The 26,075-nt window shown below is 33.1% G+C and overlaps 1 protein-coding gene across 3 annotated transcripts in view; it reads left to right on the top strand.

The window, feature by feature from the left end:
• STRN (striatin) overlaps nucleotides 1-26,075 on the top strand; it is a 172,898-nt gene that overhangs the window by 92,971 nt on the left and 53,852 nt on the right. For 2 of the 3 annotated variants that reach the window (XM_074209698.1, XM_074209699.1), the window contains exons 7-8: nucleotides 1,657-1,792; nucleotides 24,935-25,045. In XM_074209698.1, the coding sequence (XP_074065799.1) occupies nucleotides 1,657-1,792; nucleotides 24,935-25,045 (247 nt within the window). The remainder of the gene's footprint in view (nucleotides 1-1,656; nucleotides 1,793-24,934; nucleotides 25,046-26,075) is intronic. The other variant, XM_074209700.1, reaches the window with a different exon arrangement.

The raw sequence follows: 26,075 nt of genomic DNA, 5'->3' as shown, positions 1-26,075 counted from the left end.
ACCTTCAGAGCCTATGTAATTATGTCAGGAATTAATTAGGAGTAAAATATATATAGGAGTATATATAAATATATATAGGATATATATATATAAATATATATAGGATATATAAAAATATATAGGAGTATATATATATATACATATATATATATATATATAATACACATAGGAGTAAAATATATATAAAGTATATGAGTGAGTCTTTGGGAGGTCACAGCATTAGCCTTTTGAGGATAATGTATGTAGGATATCCATTCCCTCTCAGAAAATGTCTACTAATTGATCTAATATTGTATTTTCTATTAAAATGCCACCTTATATTTGTTTAGTGCTTTTTCAGCAGATTTAAACATTTATTTTATATTGTATTTTGAGCTGCATAGTAGTCTTGTGATATCATTTGGGTATGTATTTATTCTTATCTCTTTTATAGTTTGGAAATTTGAAACCTAGAGAAATTATGATTTTCTTTAAATTTCCATGTTAACCAGTGGTAGTCAGTGATCCATCTGGTTTTTAAAAAAAAATATTTCAACAACAAAACATTGAACTTATTTTCAGTCTTTCAACTAAATTTGGATCTCTGCAAAGATTTCAATAGGGTTTATCATTGAAATAATATAGATTTTTATTAGATTTACTGTCAGTGTGTTTGTCCACAAAGTCAAGATTCTTTCTCAAAGTTCAAATGTTCAGGAAACCAGGTAGGAAGAATCTATGAAGAAGTGTTAGGTGAAAGAGGAGTATGGAGTACTTTCCATTCATTTGAAACCATTATTAAATAGTATATTAGAAGTAAAACTATCAAGTTAGCAGATCATGAAAGACAGGGTATATTTTATGAAATTTTTCTAACTGTGGATAAAACTATTATGTGCAAAATGGGTCAGACCTGGATTTTCATTGGCATAGGGGATTCACAATTGAAGAAACTCTTAATGCAGATTTACACTTTCTATGCAACTTTATAGTCTTAGACATATCTCAAACAGAGGTATCAGACTTGCTGACCCAGCAAGACTCCAGTGAGTGCAAAAAACAGATCAAAATATAATTTGGAAATGTTTAACAAAATAAATAAAAATAGAATACAACATAGATAATGTTAATTTGTGATTTTTTTTGTCAGTCTTCAGTCTGTAAGGATCCATTTCTATTTGAATTTTAAGTGCCAGACCTAGAGTCAATAAGTAGTTAGATGTCTTAATTAGGGTCTCACACACTCTGAATATATCAATATTTAGACTTAAATACTAGCCTTCTTCCTTCTGAGACATGCTGTTGATACATTGTGTACCACTGCATCTCAATTCTAACAAAGTGTAGTTAAAACATCTCTCAAAATTCTATTAATCTGTTAAACTGGAAATGGTTCATCTTGGAGTGACTTCAAATTTTTTGATGTAGCTGCAAAATCAAATGGGAAACAAACTGAAATGACTACTTGAAAATATATTGTACCCTCATTTTCATAAATAAAATATCTATTTCTTTGACTTCTATGTTCTGAGGAGAGTAAGCAATTTAGAATGCACGTTTTTAAGGACAGAAATTGAATTTTCCCAATTAGTAATTTGAATCAGAATTTGTTCTACTTTATTTTAAGCATGTACACCTTATGTACTAGTTTTTTAATTTAATATGTTTTTTCATTAGATTGTTAGGAAGAGGGTGTTATCTGATAGTAGTGAAGATCGAGAAGCAAAGGATGCTCTAAAGGAGTTTGATTTCTTGGTTGCACCAGATGAAGGAGATGGAGAACCTAGAAGCATAGGCGATGGAACGGAATGGGGTAAGGAAGTTTAATGGTTCTCTCTAGGGAATCTGAAAATCAGTCAAAGAAATATTTTACTTAGAATTCATCCTCTCTTAGTGACTGTTATTGTATTGATAATTTATTAACTTTTTTACTGTTAACTTTCTATGTCTAGAACTTTTTAAGAATCTTTAAACTGTTTTTAAAATGCTAGTGATAAATTTTGGGAAAAAAATTTGTAAGTAGCAAAATTTTAGAGAATTTTAAGTTTCCTATGGAATTTCTATTCAAGGTTTTGTATCAGTTGAGTATAATAACATAGTAGAGAAATTTGTATTTCTCTTTTGTTCTTGTTTACAGAAAGAAATATCAGTAAAAATAAGCTGTCACTACTCATTTAGATGACCAAGATGTAGAACTATTTTTTTTAGGTTTTTGCAAGGCAAATGGGGTTAAGTGGCCTGCTCAAGGCCACACAGCTAGGTAATTATTAAGTGTCTGAGACCGGATTTGAACCCAGGTTTGACTCCAAGGCTGGTGCTTTATCCACTATGCCACCTAGCCGCCCCGATGTAGAACTATTTTTGCACAATTTTATCTTAACTATTTTAAAAAGTCAAATAACCAAAAAAAAGCACTTTTGTAGGATTTTGAGATAAAAACTTTCATATTGTTTCAGTAGTATAAATCGTTTAATATTCTGGAAAATAAGTAATATTTATATGCTAACAAAGTTTAGCATAATTATAAATTTTTCCAAAGATGACTTATTTCATTCTTTATTGGTCTAGAGTAATTTCACTTTGAAGAATGTGAAAACTGGACAGATAATATTCCTGGAACTCATATTCTGTTGGATGATATTATTGCTCTTATATAAAGAGAGAGAGAGAGAGAGAGAGAGAGAGAGAGTAAGAGTACGTGTAATATGTTGATACACACATAAAAACATAAATGAACTAACCCTGGAGGAAAAACACTAGGGAGAGGAATTGGGAGAGAGCCAGACAAGGTGTCAATTGAATTGTGTCTTAAAGGAAGCCAGGGAGGTAGAATTAAAGAGGCATGTGAATAGCACACCAAGCACATGAAGACGAATGGAATAAGTGGTATATCAAGTATTGATGGACCCTAAAGCAGAGGAAGACTAATGTTCTTATACATTAGGTTAGCAATAAGTTTTAAAGAGTTTTAAATGCCATATGGAATTTTACATTTGATCCTAGAATCAGTGGGGAAACACACTAGGGTTTGCCAAGTAGTGATCATGATATAGAATGGTCTGAACTTTAGAAAAATCACTTTAGCTCTGTGGAGAATGAATTAGAGCACAGAGAAAGTAATCTTGCTAAGAGGCAATAAGGGATTGAATTAAGGTGGTAGTTATATTAGTGATATGAAGAACATGTTTACAAGAGATGTTTGTTCTGCATATAGAAATGATAAGATTTTGGGAACTTGTTGAAAATGTCAGGTGAGTAAAAGGAAGTGAAGGGGACTCCAGGGTTGTGAAACTAAAAGGAAGAATTTGTTTTTCAACAAAAATAAGTTTGGAAGAGAACTAGGATATGGAATCTCCAACTTAGAATATCAAATAGGCAGTTAAATGCCTAAGAGTTCAGGAGCAAGGGTAGAACTCAATAAATAAAACTAGGAGTCATCTCTTTAATGATGACTTTTTTTTTTTACCCCAAGGGAGAAAAAAGAATAGAGATCAGGAAAAGAACTGTAGAATATATTCACAATTAATGGATGTGAAATGATGATGAATAAGAACTTCACTAAGAACATAGGAGGAGTTAGGGAGGAGAACCAAAAGAGTGAAGTATGAAAACCCAGAGAAGAAATAGTCATGAAGAAAGGGTAGTCCCCAATATTAGTTGCTACAGAGAGGTCAGAAAGTATGAAAAATTGGAAAAGACCATGATATTTGGCAATGTGATTTTATAAAGATAAGTTTCTATGCTCTAGTTGGTGACAAGCTTGCTGTTTTTTCTGGATGAACTCCAAATACCTAAGTGACTAGATATAAAATAGCACATCACAAGCAAATTAGAGGAACAAGGAAGAAATTATTTTTCTTATATATAACTAGGAACAGAGTTCATGACCAAACTAGGGATAGAGAATATTGTAAAAATAAAATGGATAATTTTGATTCCATGTATATGTTTATATAAGGAAATATAATAAAGCAAAGATTAGAATAGAAAGTGGTAACCTTAAAAATAATATTTTTGCAAGCTATGTAAGTAACTTATTTAACTTTATACGATAAGAGGCATTTCCCAGTTGATAAATAGCCATTAGATTTGAACAGGCAGTTACCTTTCCTCAAGGGAAGAAACTCAAGCTATTTATAAGCTATATGAAAAGTGCTCTAATAATTAGAAAAATGCAAAGTAAGGCAACTCCAAAGGTTTTCCCCCACACCCATCAATTGATAAAACTGGCAAAAAATAAAATAAAAGAACAAATTTTGGAGGGGTTGTGGGAAAATAGATGCGTTGAAGGTACTCTGAATTAGTTCATCCATTCTAGAGAGAAACTTGAACTGTGCCAAAAAATTAAACAAAATTTTTTGTGCATATCCACTGACCTGTAAAAACACTATTAGACTCATATCCAAGAAGGTTAAAGAGGAAAAGGTTTCAAATGTACAAAAATAATGTAACCCTTTTTGTGTGTGGTATCAAATAATTGGAAATTGCTCTGTTGCCCACCAATTTGGGAATAACTGAAGAAGTTATGGTATATGAATATGATGAAATATTATTGTGCTGTAAGAAATGGAAAGAGAATTTCAAAAAGAACTGAGAAGACTTTAGTCAGTAAACATTTATTAAATGCCTGTTATATGCTAGTCATTGTAGTAAGTGCTAAGGATATAGAAAAGAGGCAAAAGACAATCATTTCCCTCAAGGAGCTCACAGTCTAATGGGTGAAACAGTAAGCAAACAAACATGTTCAATCAACTATGCATAGAATAAATAGGAAATAATTAAAAGAGGGAAGGCACTAGAATTAAGTGAGGTTGGCTTCCTAAGAAGCCAAGAAGATGAGATTTTAATTGAAACTTAATGAAAGTCAGGGGAACCTAGTGAGTATAAACGAGAAGAGGAAAGTATTCTTGGCCTTGGGGTCAACAAGGGGAAAAGGCTAGAGCCATTTTTCACTGGATCAAAAACTGTCAGAGACTAAGGTGAAAGAATACAGGAAAAGTAAGTGGAGAGTAGATTATGAAGGGCTTTAAATGCCAAACAGAAAACTGAGGGTTTTGATGATATTGAGCCATTGCAATTTATTGTGTAGGGGGTCTGCACTTTAGGAAAATCACTTTTGGGACTGAATGAAGGATGAAATGGAGTAGAGAGAGAGACATGGGGCAGGCAAACCTACCAGCAGAAAATTGCAGTAATCCAAGTGTGAGGTCATGAAGGCATTGCACTAAAGTGATGACAGTGTCAGCAGAGAGAAGGGGCAGATAGACAGATGAAGCAAAGGTGAAATTGGCAGACCCTGGCAAAAGATTGACTAAGGGGGAAGAGTGAGAGATTAAGGAGTTGAGGATGACACCTAGGTTGTGAATCTGAGGGACTGGGAAGATGTGTTGCTCTTAGTAATAGGGTTCAGAGTAGTAGAAGAAGAAAGATAATGAATTTCATTTTGAACTCATTGAGTTTAAGATGTCTCTTTGAAATATAATTTGAGATGTGAGATTAGAGGTCAACAAAGAGAATGGGGCAGGATAGGTTAGGTAGATGAGAAAATTTTTGGTATGGAGATAGTTATTAAATCCATAATGAAATCACTAAGTGAAATAGCATAAAATAAAAAAGGAAAAGAAGTGATTGCAGGAAAGAATTCTGTGAGACACTACTAGTTGGAAGGCATAAATTAAGTGAGGATACCACAAGGAAGACTGAGGAGTGAGCTGATATGATAGGAGAATAAGAGAGAATGGTGTCCTGAAAACTTAAAAGAGAACCGAAATTATCAAGGTGAAGAGGATGCCTAACAGGGTCAAAGATTACTTAGAAGTTGAGGAGAAATTATTCAGAAAAGGTCATTGGATTTGGCAGTTAAGAGATCATTAGGTACTTTTGTAGGGAAAATCTAGATGGTGGCATAGAGAAAGTGCTCATCTGAACTTTTCCAATGTTCCCTTCCAAATAACTTTAAAATAATTCTTCAAATCAAATTATGGAGTAGTAGAGTCAACAAAAGGTCAGAATGAAGCATTATACCAGCCTAAGACAATTTGGGATGCAGAAAGAGATTTGTGACATGGGGAGGGATGACTGGCCTAGAGCTGACAAGGATGAAATTCCAATGGTCTCACTAGGTGGTGGTGGTGCAAATGCAGCTTCAGAGTTTCAGAGCTGGAGAGTAAGTAAACTGGGAAATGGTCAGAAAAAAAAGAGTATGTAGGGGATGCATGAACTAGCATTGGCACAGGATCAGATGGTGTTTGTCAGCAGCATTGCCTATACCTACTTCAAGGATGGAGAAGAACATTTTTGGTTTAGAGAAAGTGAAAGCCCAGAGGGGCAACTGTTTGGCACCATAATTGCCTATATTTCCTTCTTGTTTGTAGTTCAAGTACATGGAAGAACACTTTTGGTCAAGAGGGAGGAGAGTCCTTGAAGGGCAATATCACTTCTAGCCTCAAGGAAATAGAGGTCCTGAGACCTAAGGCAACAGTAGCCCTAATGAGCAGTATAAATTGTAATCTTCCCCAGATCTCATCCCTGTGAAAGCACTGAAAACTTCAAACCCCCCAGGAGTAGTTCTGAAAATAGCAGTATGGATAAAACCTGAAGCTTGAGCCCCTAGTATAGCACCCATTTTTTCCTCCATGCCAGCAATAGAGCCCAACATTAACATATAAAGTTCCAAATGAAGAAATAGAATGGAAAAATGAACAAATAACAAAAAAGAATCTGGATAAAAAGCTATTATAGTAACGGGGAAGAGCAAGTCAGCCACAAGGACAGCCTCAAAAAAAATGTGTATTGGGCACAAACTCAATAAGAATTTGTAGGAGAGCTCCAAAAGGATTTTCAGAATCAAATAAGAGGAAATGAAAGCAAAAGAAGAAATTTATGAAAAGACAATTGACCCTTTGGTAAAAGAGACCTAAATAATTCTGAAGAAAATAATACCTTAAAAAACAGAATAAATCAGATAGAAAAAGAGGTACAAATGTTCACTGAAGAAAATAATTCCCAGGGGACAGCTAAGTGGTGCAGTGGATAGAGCAACAGCCCTAGAATTAGGAAGACCTGAGTTCAAATTCAAATTTGGCTTCAGACACTTAATAATTACTTAACTGTGTGATTTTGGGCAAGTCACTCAATCCCATTGCCTTGCAAAAAATACAAAACAAAACAAAATAATTCCTTAAAAATTAGAATTGGACAAGTAGAAACTAATGACTCCATGAAATATTCAGAAACAAACAAAATCAAAAGGGTGAAAAACTATAAGAAATGTGAAATATCTAATGAAAAAACTGACCAAAAAAATAAAATGAGACAAAATTTAGGAATTATTGAGTTACTTGAAAGCCAGAATTAAAGAAGGAATCTATACATCATATTTCAAGAAATTACCAAGGAAAATTGCCCCAGTATCTTAGGATAAAATGATGATGATGTTTCCTTCAGTCTCGAAGAAGGCCATGACATCAGGGAGATTATGCTATTGCCAAGCACATGAATTAAATTTGAGTGAGGGTGATTCTGTGCTATGTCACCAACCTCACTTTCTCCTCCAGAGCCATCTTGGATCCAGTTGCCAGATAGGAATCAGGATGACTGAAATTGGCAGTAAAGGGTACAATAGAAATTGAAAGAATCTACCAATCATCACCTGAAAGAATTTCTCAAATGAAATCTCCCAGAAATATTATAGCCAAATTCCAGAGCTCCCAGGTCAAAGAGAATAATACTTCAAGGAGCAAAAAAGAAACTATTCAAATACTGTTGAACCACAATCAGAATCACACAAGATTTAGCTGCTCCCAGAATGAAGGAGTGGAAGGCTTGGAATAAATATTTTAGAAGACCAATTTGGGGATTACAACCATGAATAATGTAATTATCAAAACTGAGTATAATATTTTAAAGTGAAAATAAAAGACCAGAGCTGAATAGAATATATGACACTTATCACAAAATTTAAGGTAAACATAAAAGGAAAATCATAAAAGATTCCCTGAGACTGAATTGTCTCTATGGGAGGATGATGTATATATCTTCAAAGAACTTTATCATAATTAAGGAAGTTAGAAGGATTCTACATAGAAGGATGGTACAGGAGTGGGTTTATTTTGTAAGGATGAAGTAAAATCTGAATATGTAAGAAAGGGCAAGTAAAATCTGAATATGTGAGAAAGGAAAGGAGAGGTCCTAGGAGAGGAATAAGGAGAGGGACAATGGGACAAATAAAAACAGTGCACAAGGAAGAGTTTTTATAATGGAGGAGAAAATAGGCCATGGGGCAAAGTGTGAATCTTAGTAACATCTAAATTTGTTCAAATAGAAAAATATATTTATGCATACTCAGTTGGTGATAGAAATCTGGAAGGGAAGGAGATAAGAGAAGAATGTGATAATATAACAAAAGAATAAAAGAAGGCAATAATCAGAAGCAAAGAGAAGAATAAACAGAATAAAACTGAATGAAGGGAGATGCATAATTAGCAATTGTAATTTTGAATGTGAATGGGTTGGACTCACCAAACAGAAGTAGAGAGCAGAATAAATTAGAAACCAGGGGGCCCCAGGTGACACAGTGGATAGAGTACCAGCCCTGGAATTAGGAGTACCTGAGTTCAAATCTGGCCTCAGACACTTAATAATTACCTAGCTGTGTGGCCTTGGGTAAGCCACTTAACCCCATTGCCTTGCAAAAAACAAAAAGTAGAAACCAGAATCTTTTACAAGAAACACACTTGAAATGAGAAATATGTAGAATTAAAATAAGGGAGTGGCCCACAATCTATTATTTTCAGCTAAAGTAAAAAGAGGAAGCAGTCTTAACCCTAATTAAAAAGGCATAAGTAAGCAAGGAAACTGCATCTTGCTAAAAAGAATCATAAATAATGAAGTAATATTACTACTAAATATGTATACACCAAATGGTATAACATGCAAATTTTTTAAAAGTAAAGTTAAATTTCAGGAAGAAATAGATAGTAAAACTGTACCAATGGAGGATCTCTTCCGTCCCCTCTAAATCTAACTATGAAAGAAATAAGAAAGAAGTCAAAGAGATGATAGACCTCTACAGAAAACTGACTGGAAATAGAAAGGGGTGGTGTGTGTGTGTGTGTGTGTGTGTGTGTGTGTGTGTGTGTGTGTGTGTGTGTGTGTAACTTTTTCAGCTATACATAGCACCTTCTCAAAAATTGACCACATATTAGGACTTAAAAACCTTACATCCAAATACAGAAATACTCAATATATCCTTTTTATCCTTCAATAAAAATTGCATTAAAAAAGGGCTATGTGTTAGGGGCAGCTAGGTGGCACAGTGGATAGAGCACCGGCCCTGGAGTCAGGAATACCTGAGTTCAAATCTGGCCTCAGATACTTAATAATTGCCTAGCTGTGTGATGTTGGGCAAGTCACTTAATCCCATTGCCTTGCAAAAAAAAAAATCATTTAAAAAAAGGGCTGTGGAGGAATAGATTAAAAGCTAATTGTAAATTAAATAATCCTAAAGAATGAATGAGTCAAAGAGCAAATCTTGGAAGCCTTCTATCAATAATTTCATTAAAGAGAATGGCAATCAGACAACATTCTAAAACCTGTGAGATAAAACCAAAGAAGTACTTGGGGAAAATTTTTATTTCTGAATGTATCCATCAATAAAGAAATAGTAGATAAATGAATTAGATATGTAATGAAAAAAACAAACTAGAAAAAGGACAAATTAAAAATTCCCAATTAAGCAAAATGAAAATCCTGAAAATCAAAGGTGAGATGAATACAATTGAAAGTAAAAAACCCCAAAACCATTGAACTAATAATAAAACTAGGAACTGCTTTATGGGGGGGGGAGCAATATAATAGATAAACCATTGATTAATTTGAGAAATTGAGAAAGAAAAATAAAAAAAAACAAAATACAGTATAAAAAATGAAAAAGGATGAATGCATCATCAGTGAAAGTGGGATTAAAGCAATTATGAATTGCTTTGCTCAATTATATTCCATTAAAAGTGAATACCTAAATGAAATGGTTGAATATTTCCAAAAAAAGAAATAAACTTCGCAAATTAATAGAAGAGGAAATAGAATGTTTTTAGTAACCTCATCTTAGAAAAAGTAATTGAAGAAGCTATCAGGGAGCTCTCAAGGAATTCCTGTGATCAGATTGATATTTATAGAACAATTAATCCTATTATATAAACTACTTGAAAAATTCAATAAAGAACAGTCCTAACAATTTACTTTTATGACAGAAATAAAATTTTAATGACTAAGAAGGAAAGCAGCAACAGAGAAAGAAAACTGTAGACCAATTTCTTTAATGGATATCCATGAGAAATTTATATGCATTTGATTTATTCTCATTTAATTTTTTATTTTTTCAACTACATAAAAAAATAGTTTTCATCAATTTCATTTCATTTCAGCAATTATCTTTTGGTAAGGTTTTGAATTTCACATTTTTCTCCCTTCCTGCTTTCCCTTCTACTTCTCCCTGATAGGAATGCTATTCCAGTAGAATGTAAACTTCTTGAAGGCAAGGTTGCTATTAATTTATGTCTTAGTAACTCATTCTTTTGGATTTGTTTTATTGTTTCTTGATTCCTCACAAAGTCATTAGCTTCCCTTAGATCCATTCTACATTTGAAGGAGTCATTTTCTTCAGAGAGCTTTCTTATCTCCTTTTCCATCTAGCTAATTCTGCTTTTTAAGAAGGCTTTCTTCTCCTCATTAACTTTTTGGACTGATTTTTCCATTTGACCTAAATTGGTTTTTAACATATTATTTTATTCAGTATTTTTTTTGTATCTCCTTGACCAAGCTGCTGACTTGGTTATCATGATTTCTCTGCATCCCTCTCATTTCTCTTCCCAATTTTTCCTCTATCTCTCTTACTTGGTTTGAAAAATTGTTTTTGAGCTCTTGAATAGCCTGAAACCAATTTCTATTGTTCTTGGAGGCTTTGGATATAGAAACTGAGACTTTGTCATCTTCTCAGTGTGTGTTTTGATCTTCCATGGATCCAAAGAAATTATCTATGGTCAGGTTCTTTTTTTTTCCTTCTGTTTACTCATTTCCCCAGCCTGTGCCTTGGTTTTTAGGTGCTTCCCAAACTTTTGGTATTGTTGGGATACCCCTGTAAGGACCTTTGGGGGGGGCCTTAGACTGTGACCAGGATATTATTGTGTACAAACCACAAGAGTTCTGTCCCAGGGTTAGTGGAGAGACCTCGACAGTCTTCCTCCACCCCTTACCTTCTGTGGACTGAGCACTCTGGGAGCAGCTGCCTGGTGACTCCCTGCTGGGTGACTTCTTAGGTCTGTTTCTGTTTCCTGGGTCTGGGCTGTGCTGCACTACTCTCTGACAGAGTTCTCCTGATGATCTTCCGAGTTGTGCTTAGTGATCCCTGGGCTGCTGGTGCCATGAGCCCAAGCATCCCCTGGAACTCTGGAACTCAATTGTGCTATTGAGCACATCCCTGACTGTGCTGCTGCCCCCTCTGACCCTGGTGGAACAGAGCCTTCCCCATGGATCTTCGAAGTCACTTTGCCTGGAGAGTCATAATTTTAAGGCCTTTTGAGTTTCTTGGAAGCAAGCCTCTGGGAAATCCTGCCTTCACGCTGCCATCTTGCCTCCCCCCCATCTTTGTATCTCAAATGTAACTTCATACAAAGTGCCTTATTAATAGGTGCTTGTCATATTGAATAAAAATGAATACTAAACATCAAGTTTCTCATGTTTTCCATAAGAGATCCTTTCATCTTTTTTTACAAAATATAAATATTTATTGTTTTCCAGTTATATACAATAGCAGTTTCTACCAATCTTCTTTTTGCAAAGTTTTGAATTTTACAAATTCCCCCTCCCTCCCTTCTCTTCCCCTCCCCAAGCAGAAGACAATCTAATATAATCTTTACATTTTGTTTCCATGATATACATTTATCAAAATTGAATATGTTGAGAGAAAAAACATATCCTTAAGGAAGAAAAAATATTAGAGATAGCAAAATTATGTAATACATAAGATGACTTTTTTGTTTTTTTTGTTTTTTTAGATTTTTGCAAGGCAAATGGGGTTAAGTGGCTTGCCCAAGGCCACACAGCTAGGTAATTATTAAGTGTCTGACACCGGATTTGAACCCAGGTACTCCTGACTCCAAGGCTGGTGCTTTATCCACTACGCCACCTAGTCACCCCAAGATAACTTTTTTTAAAAACTGAAGATAATAATCTTTGGTCTTTGTTTAAGCTTCACAGTTCTTTCTCTGAATACAGATGATGTTCTCCATTATAGATCCCCTAAAATTGTCTCTGATTATTGCACTGATGGAGTGAGCAAGTCCATCAAGATTGATCATCGCCCCATCTTGTGTTGTTAGGGTGTACAGTGTTCTGCTGGTCATCTCACTCAGCATCAATTCATTCAATGAAGAAAGAGATTTTGACAAAATAAAAACCTATTAATATTAATAACACCTGGAAAGTATGGGAAGTAGTAGAATCTTTCTTAAAATAAGTAGTGTCTCTCTCTCCAAATCCAAGAGCATTATTTGTAATGAAGACATATTTGAAGCCTTCTTAATAAGACCAGCAGTGAAACAAGGAGATCCATTTTCATAACTATTAATCAGTATTATAATAGAAATGCTATCATCTTAGAAATAAAGCAACAAAAATTGAAAGAATAGAAATAGGTGATGAAGAAGCAAAATTATTATTCTTTGCAAATGATGCAATATATACTTAAAGGACCTTACAGAACCAATTAAAAACTAGTTGAAATGATGAACAACTTAAGCAGAGTTGTAGAATAAAAAAATAAACCTACATAAATATCAGCTTTTTTTGTATACTCCTAACAAAAATCCATCCAGAAAAGATAGAGAAATTCCCTTTAAAATAACTACAGCCTGTATTGAATACTTGGGAATCAACTTGCCAAGACAAACCCAGGGATTATATAAACACAGTTAGAAAACCCTTTTCACACAATTGAAGATAGATATAAATAAATAGGGAAATATTAATTTCTGATGATAGATCAAACTAATATAATAATGATAATAATGACAATTCTACCCAAGTTATTTTAGTTATTCAATGTCATACCAAACTGCCAAAAAATTATGTAATAGGGCTAGAAAATATAGTAGCAAAATTCATCAGAATGATCCAGAGGTTAGAATATTAAGGGATTAATGGATGAAGGCATCCAGATTTCATATTATGTTTCTAAATGATAATCATCAAAATAACCTGGTACTGACTTAAAAAAATAGCATGCTGTATCAGTGGAATAGATTAGGTACACAGAACACAGTAATAAATGACCATAGTAATCTAATATTTGATAAACCAAAAAATCCCAGCTTTGGGGGTGAGACCTCCACATTTGATTAAAAATTGCTTCGAAAGCTAGAGAGCAATTTGCCCGAAAGTAGGCCTAGACCAGCATCCCTTATACCAAGATAAAATCAAAATGGAGAAATGATTTCAACATAAAGGATGATATCATCTATAAATTAAAGGAGCATGAAAAAACATACCTGTCAGATCTATGGATAAGGGAAGAATCCATGCCCAAATAAGAGATAAGAAAGGATGATGGAAAGTAAAATAGATACTTTTGATTACCCGAAGTTAAAAAAAAAAAGATTTGCACAAACAAATGTAATGCATCCAAAAATTAGGAGAATGTATTCACAGAAAACTGAATAAAATGTTGCAACAGGCTAAATTTATAAAAATAAACACCATTCCCAGTTGATAATTGGCTAAAGGATATGAACAGACAGTTTTTAGAAAAAGAAAACAAAGTTATCTGTAGTCACATGAAAAAAATGGTCCAAATCACTATTGATTAGAGAAAAGCAAATTAAAACAACTCTGAGATACCACTTCTCATTTATCTGATTAGATAACAGGATAGAAAAGAAAAATGACAAATGATGGAGGGGATGTTGAAAAATTGGGATATTACTGCATTATTTATAGAGTTGTCAATTAGTCTTTCCATTCTGTAGAAAAAATTGGAAATTTACCCAAAACGGCTAAGAAACTTTGTATACCCTTTGAGTCAGCAGTACCAGTACTAGGTCTGTGTCCAAAGGGATCAAAGGAAAGTGAAAAGGATTTATTTGTACAAGTATATTTGTATTGGCTCTTTTTGTGGTGTCCAGTAATGGAAAACTAGGGAATGCCATTAATTGGGAAATGATTGAACAAGTGGTATATCATTGTGCAATGAGAAATGATGAGCTTAAGAAAAACTTGGGAAGAACATATGAACTCTTGCTAAATGAAATAAGCAGAATCAGGAGAACATTGTGCATAGTAGCAGCAGTATTGCAAGAATTATCAATTGTAAAAGAGCTGTTCTAATTGATTAAGACAATGATCTAGGACAATGCTAAAGCTAAATGATGAAAAAATGCTAAAGTATACATGACGAAAAATGACTTTTACCTCCAGAAAGATTATTAAACTTTTAGTGGTTTTCAGTATATTTTTTAAAGGTCTTCGTTTCTGTTGTTTTATTTTGTATTTTCTGTAGCAACATTACTAATATGAAAATATGTTTTATAGGACTTCATGTAGATAATTGATATGTTGCTTTTGTTTTCATGAAGGGGAGGTTGAGTGAAAGAATTTGAAACTCAGAATTGTAGAAAATGATTGTTAATTTTTTTACATAAAGGAAAATTTGATGAAATGTATAAAAATAATTCAAAAATAAGAGGAAACAAAACTAGAAATTTTGAGTTGGTCAGAATCACATACCTAAATTGCATAGCTAGGATTTAAACACCATATTCTTTTCTCTTCACCCCATCATTTCAAGTATATGGCAACCTTCTTGAAAACAAAGACCATGCCATCTTTCACTATTTCTTTCATTATTCCTTCCTTCTTTTCTCCCTTTTTCTTTCCCTCCCTTCTGTTGATTATTAACTCATCAGTTTTTGCAAAGTTGCTTCTAAGTAAGATAAAGAATCTTTAGTGGAATTGTATGAGTTAATAACAACACTAATACCTGGTATTTGTATAATAGTTTAAAGTTTGAAAAACCACTTTACAAATATTATCTCTTTATTCTCAGAACAACATGGAAGGTAGGTACTGTTATTAACTCCGTTTGGCAGTTGACACAATTGAGGCTAAGGAAGGTTAAATGATGAGACTGTATTTGAACTCAACTAAACCAAGCTTTGACTTTTCAAAGATTTAAATAATTGAGAAGAATAACAACCCTTGATCCTGAGAATTTCTTTTAACTCAGATGCTGAAATGTTTTTTTTCTTGTTTACATGAACGTTTCTTTTAGCAACAGATCATAGTTGACCATCTTGTATGATCTATTTCATGTCTTCCTTTAGATGTGATTCAGCAGTTCCACATAATATGGTAGGGCTTTCTGTGCATTCTCTTGACATTACAAGAATATAGAGGTTGAAATAAGAAATAAGACTGTTCATTTGCTATACCTTGCTCTCATTATGTGACTAGTATGTGACCAGTATGATCTTTTTTATGTCAAGCTTTTTTTTTATGGCATCCTATACTTGGTTCTCCTTCATACTTCTTTATTTGATATGTGTGGTTCTTGATCACATTTGCCATTTCCTTCCTTATGAGTGATTTCCTACCTTATGAGTGATTATTATATTTTATAAAGAATTTCTCTAGAGGAAGGTCATATGCAGGCTTTAGTAGGGCAATATGTCACACATGGTGGGTGATGAGAGAGAGAGAGAGAGAGAGAGAGAGAGAAGCTGCTTAATTTAACATAGGAAGATAGTTACTAGAGAATAGTAGTTATGTGTGGTAAAGTTTTCTTTGTTTCCAGATTGGGGAGAGGAATATATTTGTAAGTAGAAAAAAAAAGAAAGGGAATGACTAGGAAAAGTGATTTTTTTAAATCAGACATTGCCTGGGTTAAGAAAATGTAATGTAAAATTGTTTTTCCCGTATTACTGGCAGAGTTTTAGTTAAATTATACAAAGCAATTAGTTTTGAATACTGTCATTTAGGATGACAAGCCGGAAGTTGACCACAATATAGGGCTACAAGGGAACATGAAAAACACGTCCCTAAAGATTGACTGAAGGAACCTGGGAGTGTAGACTTAAAGAGAAGTGTGCTCATTCTCTTCAAATATTTGTAGAGTTGTATTATGGAAGAATAGATGTAACAGAAGTGAAATTGATGAACCTTGGCAATAGATTGGCAATAGAAGGATTGTTTGAGAGTGAGTGAACATGACACCTAGTTCTAGTTCTTGAGGGACTTGGAAGGATGATGTTACTCTTGACACTAGTAATAGGGAAGTACAGAGTAGGAAGAGATGAAAGATAATGTGTTTTATTTGGACTCAGTTGAATCTGATTCCTATTGGATATTTAATTTGAGGTGTCTATAAGAATTGAAAATGCAAGATTGGATTTTGGAAGACTAATTACTTTTAATTAAAGTTTATTTATTTGGTTAGTAAATCTTTAGTTTTTAGTTTTGTGGAACCTAGGTTTTTGCCATTAAGATTTTCATCAATGAACTCCAGTCAGTAAATAATAAAATTTGAATCCTTACTATATAGACATCATGTAAAGTTTCCATTTCTTAAAATGATTTAAGCCCTAGACAACTAAACTTCAGATGCATTTGAAAGATAATTTAAATAGTTTTTAGTATTCTTGAAACTTTTGTGGTAGTCTCTTTATGCAACAAGCAATTTGCCATATCATGACTTTTTAAGAGAATATCATAAGTAGCATATTGTAGAACATTTACTTACTTGCATGTCAATAAAGTACATTGGCATTTTATGTTTATAGTCGTAAACACACCTAAAATAACTGGTCATGTGAATATGCAAAGGCATCAATGGAGGAAAAAAATCTTCCTTTGATTTTTAATTTAGTGTAACAGAATTCAAAACTAAATTAAATACTGAACCTTGGTTAATTTTCAGAAACTTACTCAAATTGTGAGCTTGTTTGTAATGTGTTTTTTCAGGTAGCAAAAGTCTGTTAGAGAGACAACATAATGAATGTTTAGGGAGCATTTGAAAGTCCAATTACAAGTCAAATACAGTAGATTAAATATTACTACATATTCATACACATACAATAAACAAAATCACAATGTTGGGTGAAATGCTAGTTTGTTAACTTTGACAGTTTGGTTAATTTAGATAAGTAAATTTATTACAAACCTGTATCTTTTAGTAAATATATAAACACACTTCCATTTTGTTTTTTTTAATTACTGTGTTCCATTTGAAAGTTAATAGAGGTGTCAATCTTTTCATCAGAGATGGTTGAAAGTCCTGTGTTTCATTAAATTTATTTTTCCCCCTTTATAGGATTATACTCACTTTGCAGGGTAAATTATTCTTTTTTAGGGTTTTTCAAGGCAAATGGGGTTAAGTGGCTTGCCCAAGGCCACACAACTAGGTAATATATTAAGTGTCTGAGGTCATATTTGAACTCAGGTACTCCTGACTCCAGGGCCAGTGCTCTGTCCACTGTGCCACCTAACCGCCCCCAGGGTAAATTATTCTTGTTTGTAAGCATATATATTTTATTTTTGCAATATTTGAGGATCTTTTTTTTTTTTTTTTTGGTAGAAGCTGTCAGATTTTGTTTGAGCCTGACTACTGCCACTTATAACTTGAACCACATCTCTGTAGCTGTAAACCCTTTCTTCCATTGAAGAATTCTTCTCAACACCTCCATTTTGAGGGAAAGGCATCTGCCAATTTTGCTTCTAACTCTAGACTTTGTCATCATGCTTCCATGGGAGGTATTTCCTTCAACCCTCTTTAATAGTTTCTTTTGACAAGTTCTCTTCTTATTAGAAACTCCTTGAATTTAGAAACTGTTTTCTTTTATATTGTATTGGTATTCCTCCCCTCCTCACCTTGTGTTTAAGCACAGTATCTGGCACAAAATAAATACTTAAATGCTTTTGACTGACCTGTTGGACAGGCTCTGGAGCTCTGGATTTTTCCCATGGTATTCCTAGGACTTGGATTTTGGGGTTTTCTTTCATGAGAGGATCAATGAATTCTTTCTGGCTGCATATTGTCCTTTGATTTTAGTCATTCTAGACAGGTTTTGATTTTGATTTTTTTGAAATTCAATGTGCATATGTGTTTTTTTTTAATTATGGTTTTCAAGAAGTCCATTTTTAAATAATCTTTTCCTGGATTATTTTTCAGTTTATTTGTTTTTGATAATAGATATCTTTGATTTTCCAGTAATTTTTCAGTCTTTTGATATTGTAAAATTTCTTGCTGTCTCATGGAGCCATTGATTTTCCTTCTCTTCTATTTTTTAGGGGATCTCTTTCTTGGGTAAGTTTTACGATTTTGTTTTCTAAGCTACTTAACTCTCCTTCCAGTTCTTTCCACCAGAGCTTATTTATTTACAGCAATTGTTTCATTTCTTCTAGGTATTCAAGTAGTATTTTTAGAAAATCTTTTATTCCCCTCTAATCTCTGTTTGCAGTTAAAGAGTTATTTGCTTCTTTTGGGTGTTCTTTAGATTTGAAATGATTTTTTTTATATTGGTCAAGCATGGTTTTTTTTTTAATTGTTTGTTTTTACTCATTTTTCTAACTTCAGTTCCTTAATTAAAGCTTTGTGGCCAAACTCTACCCCAAATTATACTTTAGAGTGGGGTGATCACTTTTGGATATATTGGTGTGGTTTTTCCTGCCTGGTTTTGCCTTCATTTCCTATACTAATCCCACCTCCAAGGTTGAACTCTCCTACATTTTTGATTTTTAAAGTACTGGGTTTTCAGGACCTTCTTGGCATAGGTCTTTGAAATTCCTGGACTTAAGTTATCATGATCAGAGCATTGCTGTTCTGTGTTGGTCACTACCCATGGCCATTCCTTAGAGCTTCTTAGATCTTAGATCCTCAGCCTGGGGTTTTATGACTATATTCGAGCCTTTCCAACCACTCTGAGACTTCCTTAGACAGCCCTCTTTTCTTTCTACCGCCAGATAACACTATAAAACTATACTGAAAACTGGCCTTGCTGCCATTCCCATTTCATTATGCCCTGAACCTTCTGACTGACCTCTCGTACATTTCTTAGGTGGACAAAGTCACTTCGTATAGTTTTTTATTGGCTATCTTGAACATTATTCAGTCTGTTATGACCTTTCTAGTATGTGGACTCTGGATGGTCTGCCACCTGTTCATTTTTTCTGTCTTATTTTTCTAAGCCTTCACACCTTGCTTCCTTAAAAGGTAAACCTCTTTACCATTAGTTGAAAGCATTTAATTAATAAAGGGTTAAAATTCACATCTGAAAAGACCCCCTCTCCCCAATAAAAAGTATATCATCCTTTGTTTTTACAGCATTAGCTAGGATCTTGGAAGTCATCTAATATAAATCTTTTACTTTGAAGATTTAGAAATAGCATACAAAGGGGTAAAGGTCATTTTGGTATTAGAATTATGAAGCTTATCATTTTAATCAAAATACTTGCCTATTATAACACAACTTAATTTTGTAAAGTGTGATGTAATAGTCTATAGCCATGGTTCTATACAGATTTATAAGGGGTTCTCTATGTATAGTAAAAAATTGAAAGAGTTTTTAGAAATCAGTTCTACATCAAAACTTAGTCCAAATACTAGTAATCTTCTGTGTGAACAAAATTTTCTGGAGAAAAAAAATCTGGTGCAAACATAATGCAGTTTTCATTTTTCACTTGAAAATTTTGAAAAATACATTTACCTCCCTTTCAAAATAGAATTTATTTAACTGACTAGGAAAAGGAAATTTTGGGTAAGAGAGTCTGATAATTTTGAAGTAAAAATAAAGGCATCTTTCAGAATCATATCTTTTAGACAGTGACAAAAATAATTTTTAGAATTCAAAAGTATGAGATATAGCAGAATTGTATAATAAGATAACTTTTTATTTTTAAATTAAAGTCTTTGGTCTTTGTTCAAACTCCACAATTCTTTCTCAGGATACAGATGGCATTCTCCATCGCGGACATACCAGATTTATGCCTGATTGTTGCCCTGTTGGTATGAGCAAGTCCATTAAGGTTGATCATCACTCACATGTTGCTGTTAGGGTGTACAATGTTTGCCTAAGGATTCTTGTTAGATATTTTAATCATTTTTGTTTTAGTAGGACTACTCTTGTTGGTTAATACTTTCTTGACTAGGCCTAAATTTAGTTTATCTTTTTCCTTTTAGAAATTGACTGACAATTATTTTGTCCATATGTATTACTCATTTGTCTCAAAATCAGCAGAATTAAACTCCATTTAAGTAAACAGAGCACTGTTCTTTCCTACATATACATTGAATCTTCCTTCAACTTTTCATATCCTTTATGCTTGGTAATTTATAATTACATTAAGAACCTACCATTTGGAATATGATTTCTACTATATATGCTCTTAATTTCTTTGTAATTTTGTTTTTTTTTTTTTTTATTTTTAGTCATGTCCAACTCTTCATGGGGTTTTTCAATCATTTTCAGTCATATCTGACTCTTTTGGGAGGTTTTTTTTTTAGCAAAGATACTGAAGTGGTTTCCATTTCCTTATTCAGCTCATTTTACAGATGAAGTAACTGAGGCAAATAGGGTTAAAGAATTTGCCTGAGGTAGTATCTAAGGTTCACACTTTCTACACAAGTCACTCTATCCACAGTGCCAGCTAGCTACCCTATTATAATTGTAGATCCATTGAATAAAGCTATACCTAGCTATCCTAACAGTCTTTTATTAGCCTTCTTGATCAACTATTAATTCTTTTGAACTTTTTAGGTTGTAATATGATCAACATATTAACTAACTTTTCTTGAGGAACTATATATTTAAGTATATTATTTTCCATTTTCATCAGTAATTATATTGAATACTTACCCTGTTTTCTTAGCCATTGGTGACTCTCTTTCCCATTATAATATTTATCTTCCTTGTCTAGATCATGACATCCTGAGTCTATAATCACATTATTGTTCATATGTCCTATTCATTTAATAGCAGTAATTGACTGTAAATGTTCCCAATTAAGACTTAAAATACAACTAAGTCAAAAATATTTAAATTCAGATCACACAAAGGGCAAAAAATAGATATGGGTAGGCTTTAACATAACTAGTAGGGAACTTCAAAGAATAGGATAAATGATGTCATCAAAAATTATGTAATAGGAAGGAAATATGGACTGATCTCATATCAGGAGAGAGAGAGAGATCACAGTGTAGAGAATCAGAATTTTCTTTTGGTATCATCATAGCATTAACTGTCAGAAAGGAAGGACTTCTAACACTTGGAGTGGATTATTTCAGATGAACTTTGGGAGAACATGGACAAAAGTTAAACAGAATGGATTGTTATTTAGGGCCAGACCAGATTCAAGCTGTCTGGTGGTTGAAATTTGGTATTGGAATTGAGGGGTCTATCAACCAGCTAAACATAAAAAAAATGCTCAAGCATTAATCTAGGGAATCTGTTCAAGCACACTTTTTAGACAATACTCAAAATAAGTCTTCAGTGAGATCCTAGGTCTACTAGTGGGTCTAGAGATTACAATTTCTCCCAAATAAAAATTATAAAAATTCAACAAATAGCAATTTACATTTTTCATCTTTAAGGCAAAATTCTCAGGGACCCAAAATGCTTTCAGTTCTCTTTTGAGTTTATGAATGCTCATGAACATCTTATTTACTAATCCCCCCAAGTTAGTGGGATCTTATCCCTGTCTTATTGATAGGATTCTAGATAAATGACCAGAAGTAATTAGAAGTCCTGGGTCTGGTAGTACCAGGCTTTCTTATCTGGCAAGCCATTCCCTTAGGGTTCTTCTTTCTTTATATTACCCTCTTACCACTTCTTTTACAAAGTCATTTCAATCTAGTCGTGATGATTAATGTCAAATGTTTTGGATCTGATCTTTCAGGTTTAATATTAGAACAAAATTGTATACTCGTTTATAATCTAGAATCTTAAAAAGAAACTTGGTAAGCAGTCTGTAAAGGATATTCAACAAAGATGCAATTATTGATCCCTTGGTCACAGAATTCACTCTTGCCATGGTGACTTGCAGTCATTAATGTCTTTCAAGACTGAGGAATGAACTGGTTCCTTTCTCTAAATGTTTGTCCTTTGGTAGCCAAGACGTTATATCAGCTGTATAAGCCTTAGTCTCCTGGATCATTTAAACGTCATGAATGATTTCATTACCTTTAAGAAAAAAAACCCCAGCTTTTCTGGGGTCCATCTTGTTCCTACAAAGGTTGCTATTTCCTTCATTAGAAGAACCTTCTGAATCAAATCATGGATCTATTTGAGTATATTTTTTGCCATGTCTTTGTTTTTGATTTATATTTTTAGGTAACAAAAATCACTGTTGTTTTTCTCATTCCCACCATTTAAAAATGCGAAAACAAATATCTTGTAACATGCAGCCAAGCAAAACAAACTCCCATATTGTATGCCAGTGGTTTGTATGCAAGTAGTCATTGTTAAATGGTAATATGGCCTGTTTACACTCATGCATCTCATCATCATTATAGTTGTAGATTGGCATTTATATAAAGCTTTAAAGTTTGCAAAGAACTTTCTATGTAGGATTTTATTTTATCCTCACAAGAACTCTGTGAAGTAGGTGGCCGTGTTATCCTCATTTTATAGATAAAGAAACTCCTTGAGAGAAGTTTAATGATTTGCACAAGATCACAAGTTAGTATGTATAAATTCTCATATATGAGAAAAGATTTGAAATGGGTTCTTCCTGTTTCTGAGTTGAGCTTTTTTGCCCATTACTCCATCTAGTGGTTACTGAGCTTCATTGTACTTTTGTTCACATGTAGTGCATGTTGAATTAATTTTTCAGAGATCTTGATGTAGTAACTAAATATTGTGCCCGTATCTATGTGTCTAAAACCAAAATATATTCATGTTTGTAATTTTTGTGATTATCAGTAATCTTTTTCCCCTTGGAATGTAATATGATGATGGATTTTTAAATATAAATCATCGCAACTACTTAAATTCAATCAGCAAAAAATGTTTTGCACAAATTGCTATTTGAATACAATGAAAATATTAAAACCTAATCATGTTAGGAGGAGAAATTTCGATTTATTTGAAAAATAGTGAACCCATTCACACTGAAAAATTTTCTTGGTTTTGATTAGTAATTAAGTTGATTTTGCTTATAATATGTGCTATTTGATTCTTCCTCTTTGAAGGTAGAACTTAACCAATGTGATTCTAATCCCCAAAGTTTTATGGTTAGAAGAATTTGAATTTAAGAGTATTTTTATACAAGTTTTTGTAAAAAAATTTCTAACAGGGCAGTCTCATTGACTTTGTAGTAATTATTATCATTTGACTTAATATTTTAAAATAAGCTATTCCTTTATAAGCATTTTAGTTTTTCAGATATTCTAACTGATATCCAGAAATCCTAATTTATAGTGTCTTTTCTTTTTTTAATTTTGTTTACAAGGCAATGGGGTTACCTGACTTGCCCAAGGTCACATAGCTAGATAATTATTAAGTGCCTGAGGCTGGATTTAAACTCCAGCCCTTCTGGCTTCAGGGCTGGTGCTCTATCCACTGTGACACTTAGCTGCTCCTATAATGTCTTTCTTAAAATATTCTTACCCATCAAAATTAGATAAATAAATTGTAATATTTCAAAATTCTACTTGATTTTTTTATAACATTCTATTCTTTGCATTTACTTTGAATAATGAAAATAGACTCCAGTTTCACTGTTTGAAGTCACTTGTTTTCTTTCTCCTTTCTGAATTTCATTTTTTCCTTTACATTTTTCATTGTGAATTTAGCATCATATAAAATAAACACTATATTTATAGTTTAAAAAAAGAATTATGCATTTCCTTTTGGAATTTTATGCATTAAAAATAAATCCTTTTTCTGCTTTTAATATCATAAAGGTTTGTTTTCTCCATTAAAATATTACTTCTGTTTTTTGTTGTAATATAGAGGTGACCCTAGGTTTTCATAGGCCATGTCTGGGAAACACAGCCACTGCTAGGTTTTTTCCCAAGTTTGAAAAGGCTTAAAAAACTGACTAGCCAGGTAAGAGGTACCACCAGAAGGCCACCAAATTGGGTTTTTTTTTTCCCAGTAACATCAATTGCCTGCTCAAGGGATTGCAATCTTCTTTCAAATAGGGATAACTCAAACTGTTAAAATTACGGATCTTGAGGGAATTTAAATAAATTAATTGTTAAACTTGTTCTTCAAAGCACAATTCTTTGTGCCATTACCATACCATTCTTTATACTAAAAACTTTTAATCATTAGAAAATTTTAATATTGATTGATCACATTGTTAAAATTGAAAATTATCTAAACAAGATTTTTTCTTTTTTTTCCCCTTTTTTTTTAGGTTTTTTTGCGAGGTAAATGGGGTTAAGTGGCTTGCCCAAGGCCACACAGCTGGGTAATTATTAAGTGTCTGAGACTGGATTTGAACCCAGGTATTCCTGACTCCAGGGCCGGTGCTATAGCCACTGTGCCACCTAGCCATCTCCATATAGAGATTTTTAAAATGGACAGTGTTATGAAAATTACACAGCATCTCATGCCTTTTGGAAAATGAAATTAAGGAGTTGTAGCTTTTTTCATAACTAATTTGCTAAGAAGAAATAGGGAGACTACTTAGTATTCTTTTTTGATTTCAACTAAATTTTCCTTCAGTATTTCTTCAAGAAAAAAAAGTTAATATTATTACACCACTAATTAATTTGAGTATTGTTTCTCAAGAACAGCTTGTTGTTACTTTTACATTCTTTTTGATTGATCTTGTTCTGATTTTTTTCAAAAAAAGGAGCTAAGATAAAGAGGGTGGCCCTTGCTGTATCATTCAGATAAAATTGCTTATGGTGTTCAGTATTTTATTGAAAAAAGTTGTCTTTCATTTGTTTTACTCTGTTTAGAAAAGGAAGACCAGTGTCTCATGCCTGAAGCCTGGAATGTGGACCAGGGAGTAATTACCAAACTCAAGGAGCAATACAAAAAGGAGAGAAAGGGGAAAAAGGCAGTGAAGAGTAAGTGGAAAACATTGTATCTTCAAACCATAAATCTTGCCTATTTCATGCCCTCAAATTTTTCTTTCAATGTTTTCCTAAAATTACTTACTCTTTTACTTTGCTGTTCCTGACCTCTTTCCTATTTGCCTGTTCTCAGGAGTTGAAATTAATGCCATTTACTTGTGAAAGTAACAAATCACTCATTGATCTAGAAATCATAGTATTTTAGCCCATAACTGAAAAAAATCTGGAGTCCATACAATTGCTATGCATACTATGTATGAATATTCAAAACCTTTTTTACTTTAAAATTGCATTATAAATTTTAAAAGCTTTCAGTGATGAAGATTTGTTGATTATTATTAAGTTCCTTTGGTTATGGGCTCACTTTAGTGCATATAGCTCTTTTTCTTCTTAGGTGCCAAAAATTGAGTTAATTTCTATCCCTGAGTTTTCTTTGCATTCATAGCCCACAGTTCATTCATTGTCAGCATTATATATTTTGCAGGGCACGAAGTGCAAAGTAAAACATTTAAAAAGTCTAAGCCAATAGTGTTGGCCATTTATATTTTTAATAATATTGTCAAATGGCTTTATATATATTTCTAAATGTGTCAATTCAAAAACAGGATCAGAAGTGAGATTTCTAGTTTTGTGTGTACACAGGAACATGTGTGTGTATTTGTACATACATGTTCGTAATAAGACACAGATTCATTATGCACCTATTCATAAAAGCAGTAGGGAGCTTTTGGAGCTAGCTAACCACTTAAAACTTTAAAAAGGCCAAAAATTACTAAAAATTTTCCAGGAAAAAGAGACCAAGTTTCCTACCTTACTCCCTTTGAGGTTCATTCTTTGAGACATTTTGTGAGACTGTAAAACAAACTCAGAATATAGCTAGTGGGAAAAATTTTTAAGTTGAAAGATACTGCTTTATCTTTCTTCACTTGATGTAGTAAAGTTTATCCCTCCAAAGAACCTGCTACTTCTATTATGTTATAGTATTCTTAGAAGGTAGAAACTGCTTGAAAAACATTTCTTCTCT

This window comes from Macrotis lagotis, chromosome 1 (genome assembly GCF_037893015.1).
Source record: "Macrotis lagotis isolate mMagLag1 chromosome 1, bilby.v1.9.chrom.fasta, whole genome shotgun sequence".
In the NCBI taxonomy this organism is placed as follows: domain Eukaryota; kingdom Metazoa; phylum Chordata; class Mammalia; order Peramelemorphia; family Peramelidae; genus Macrotis; species Macrotis lagotis.
Note: the sequence above shows the minus strand (reverse complement) of the source record. Positions and strands in the feature narration are given on the sequence as shown.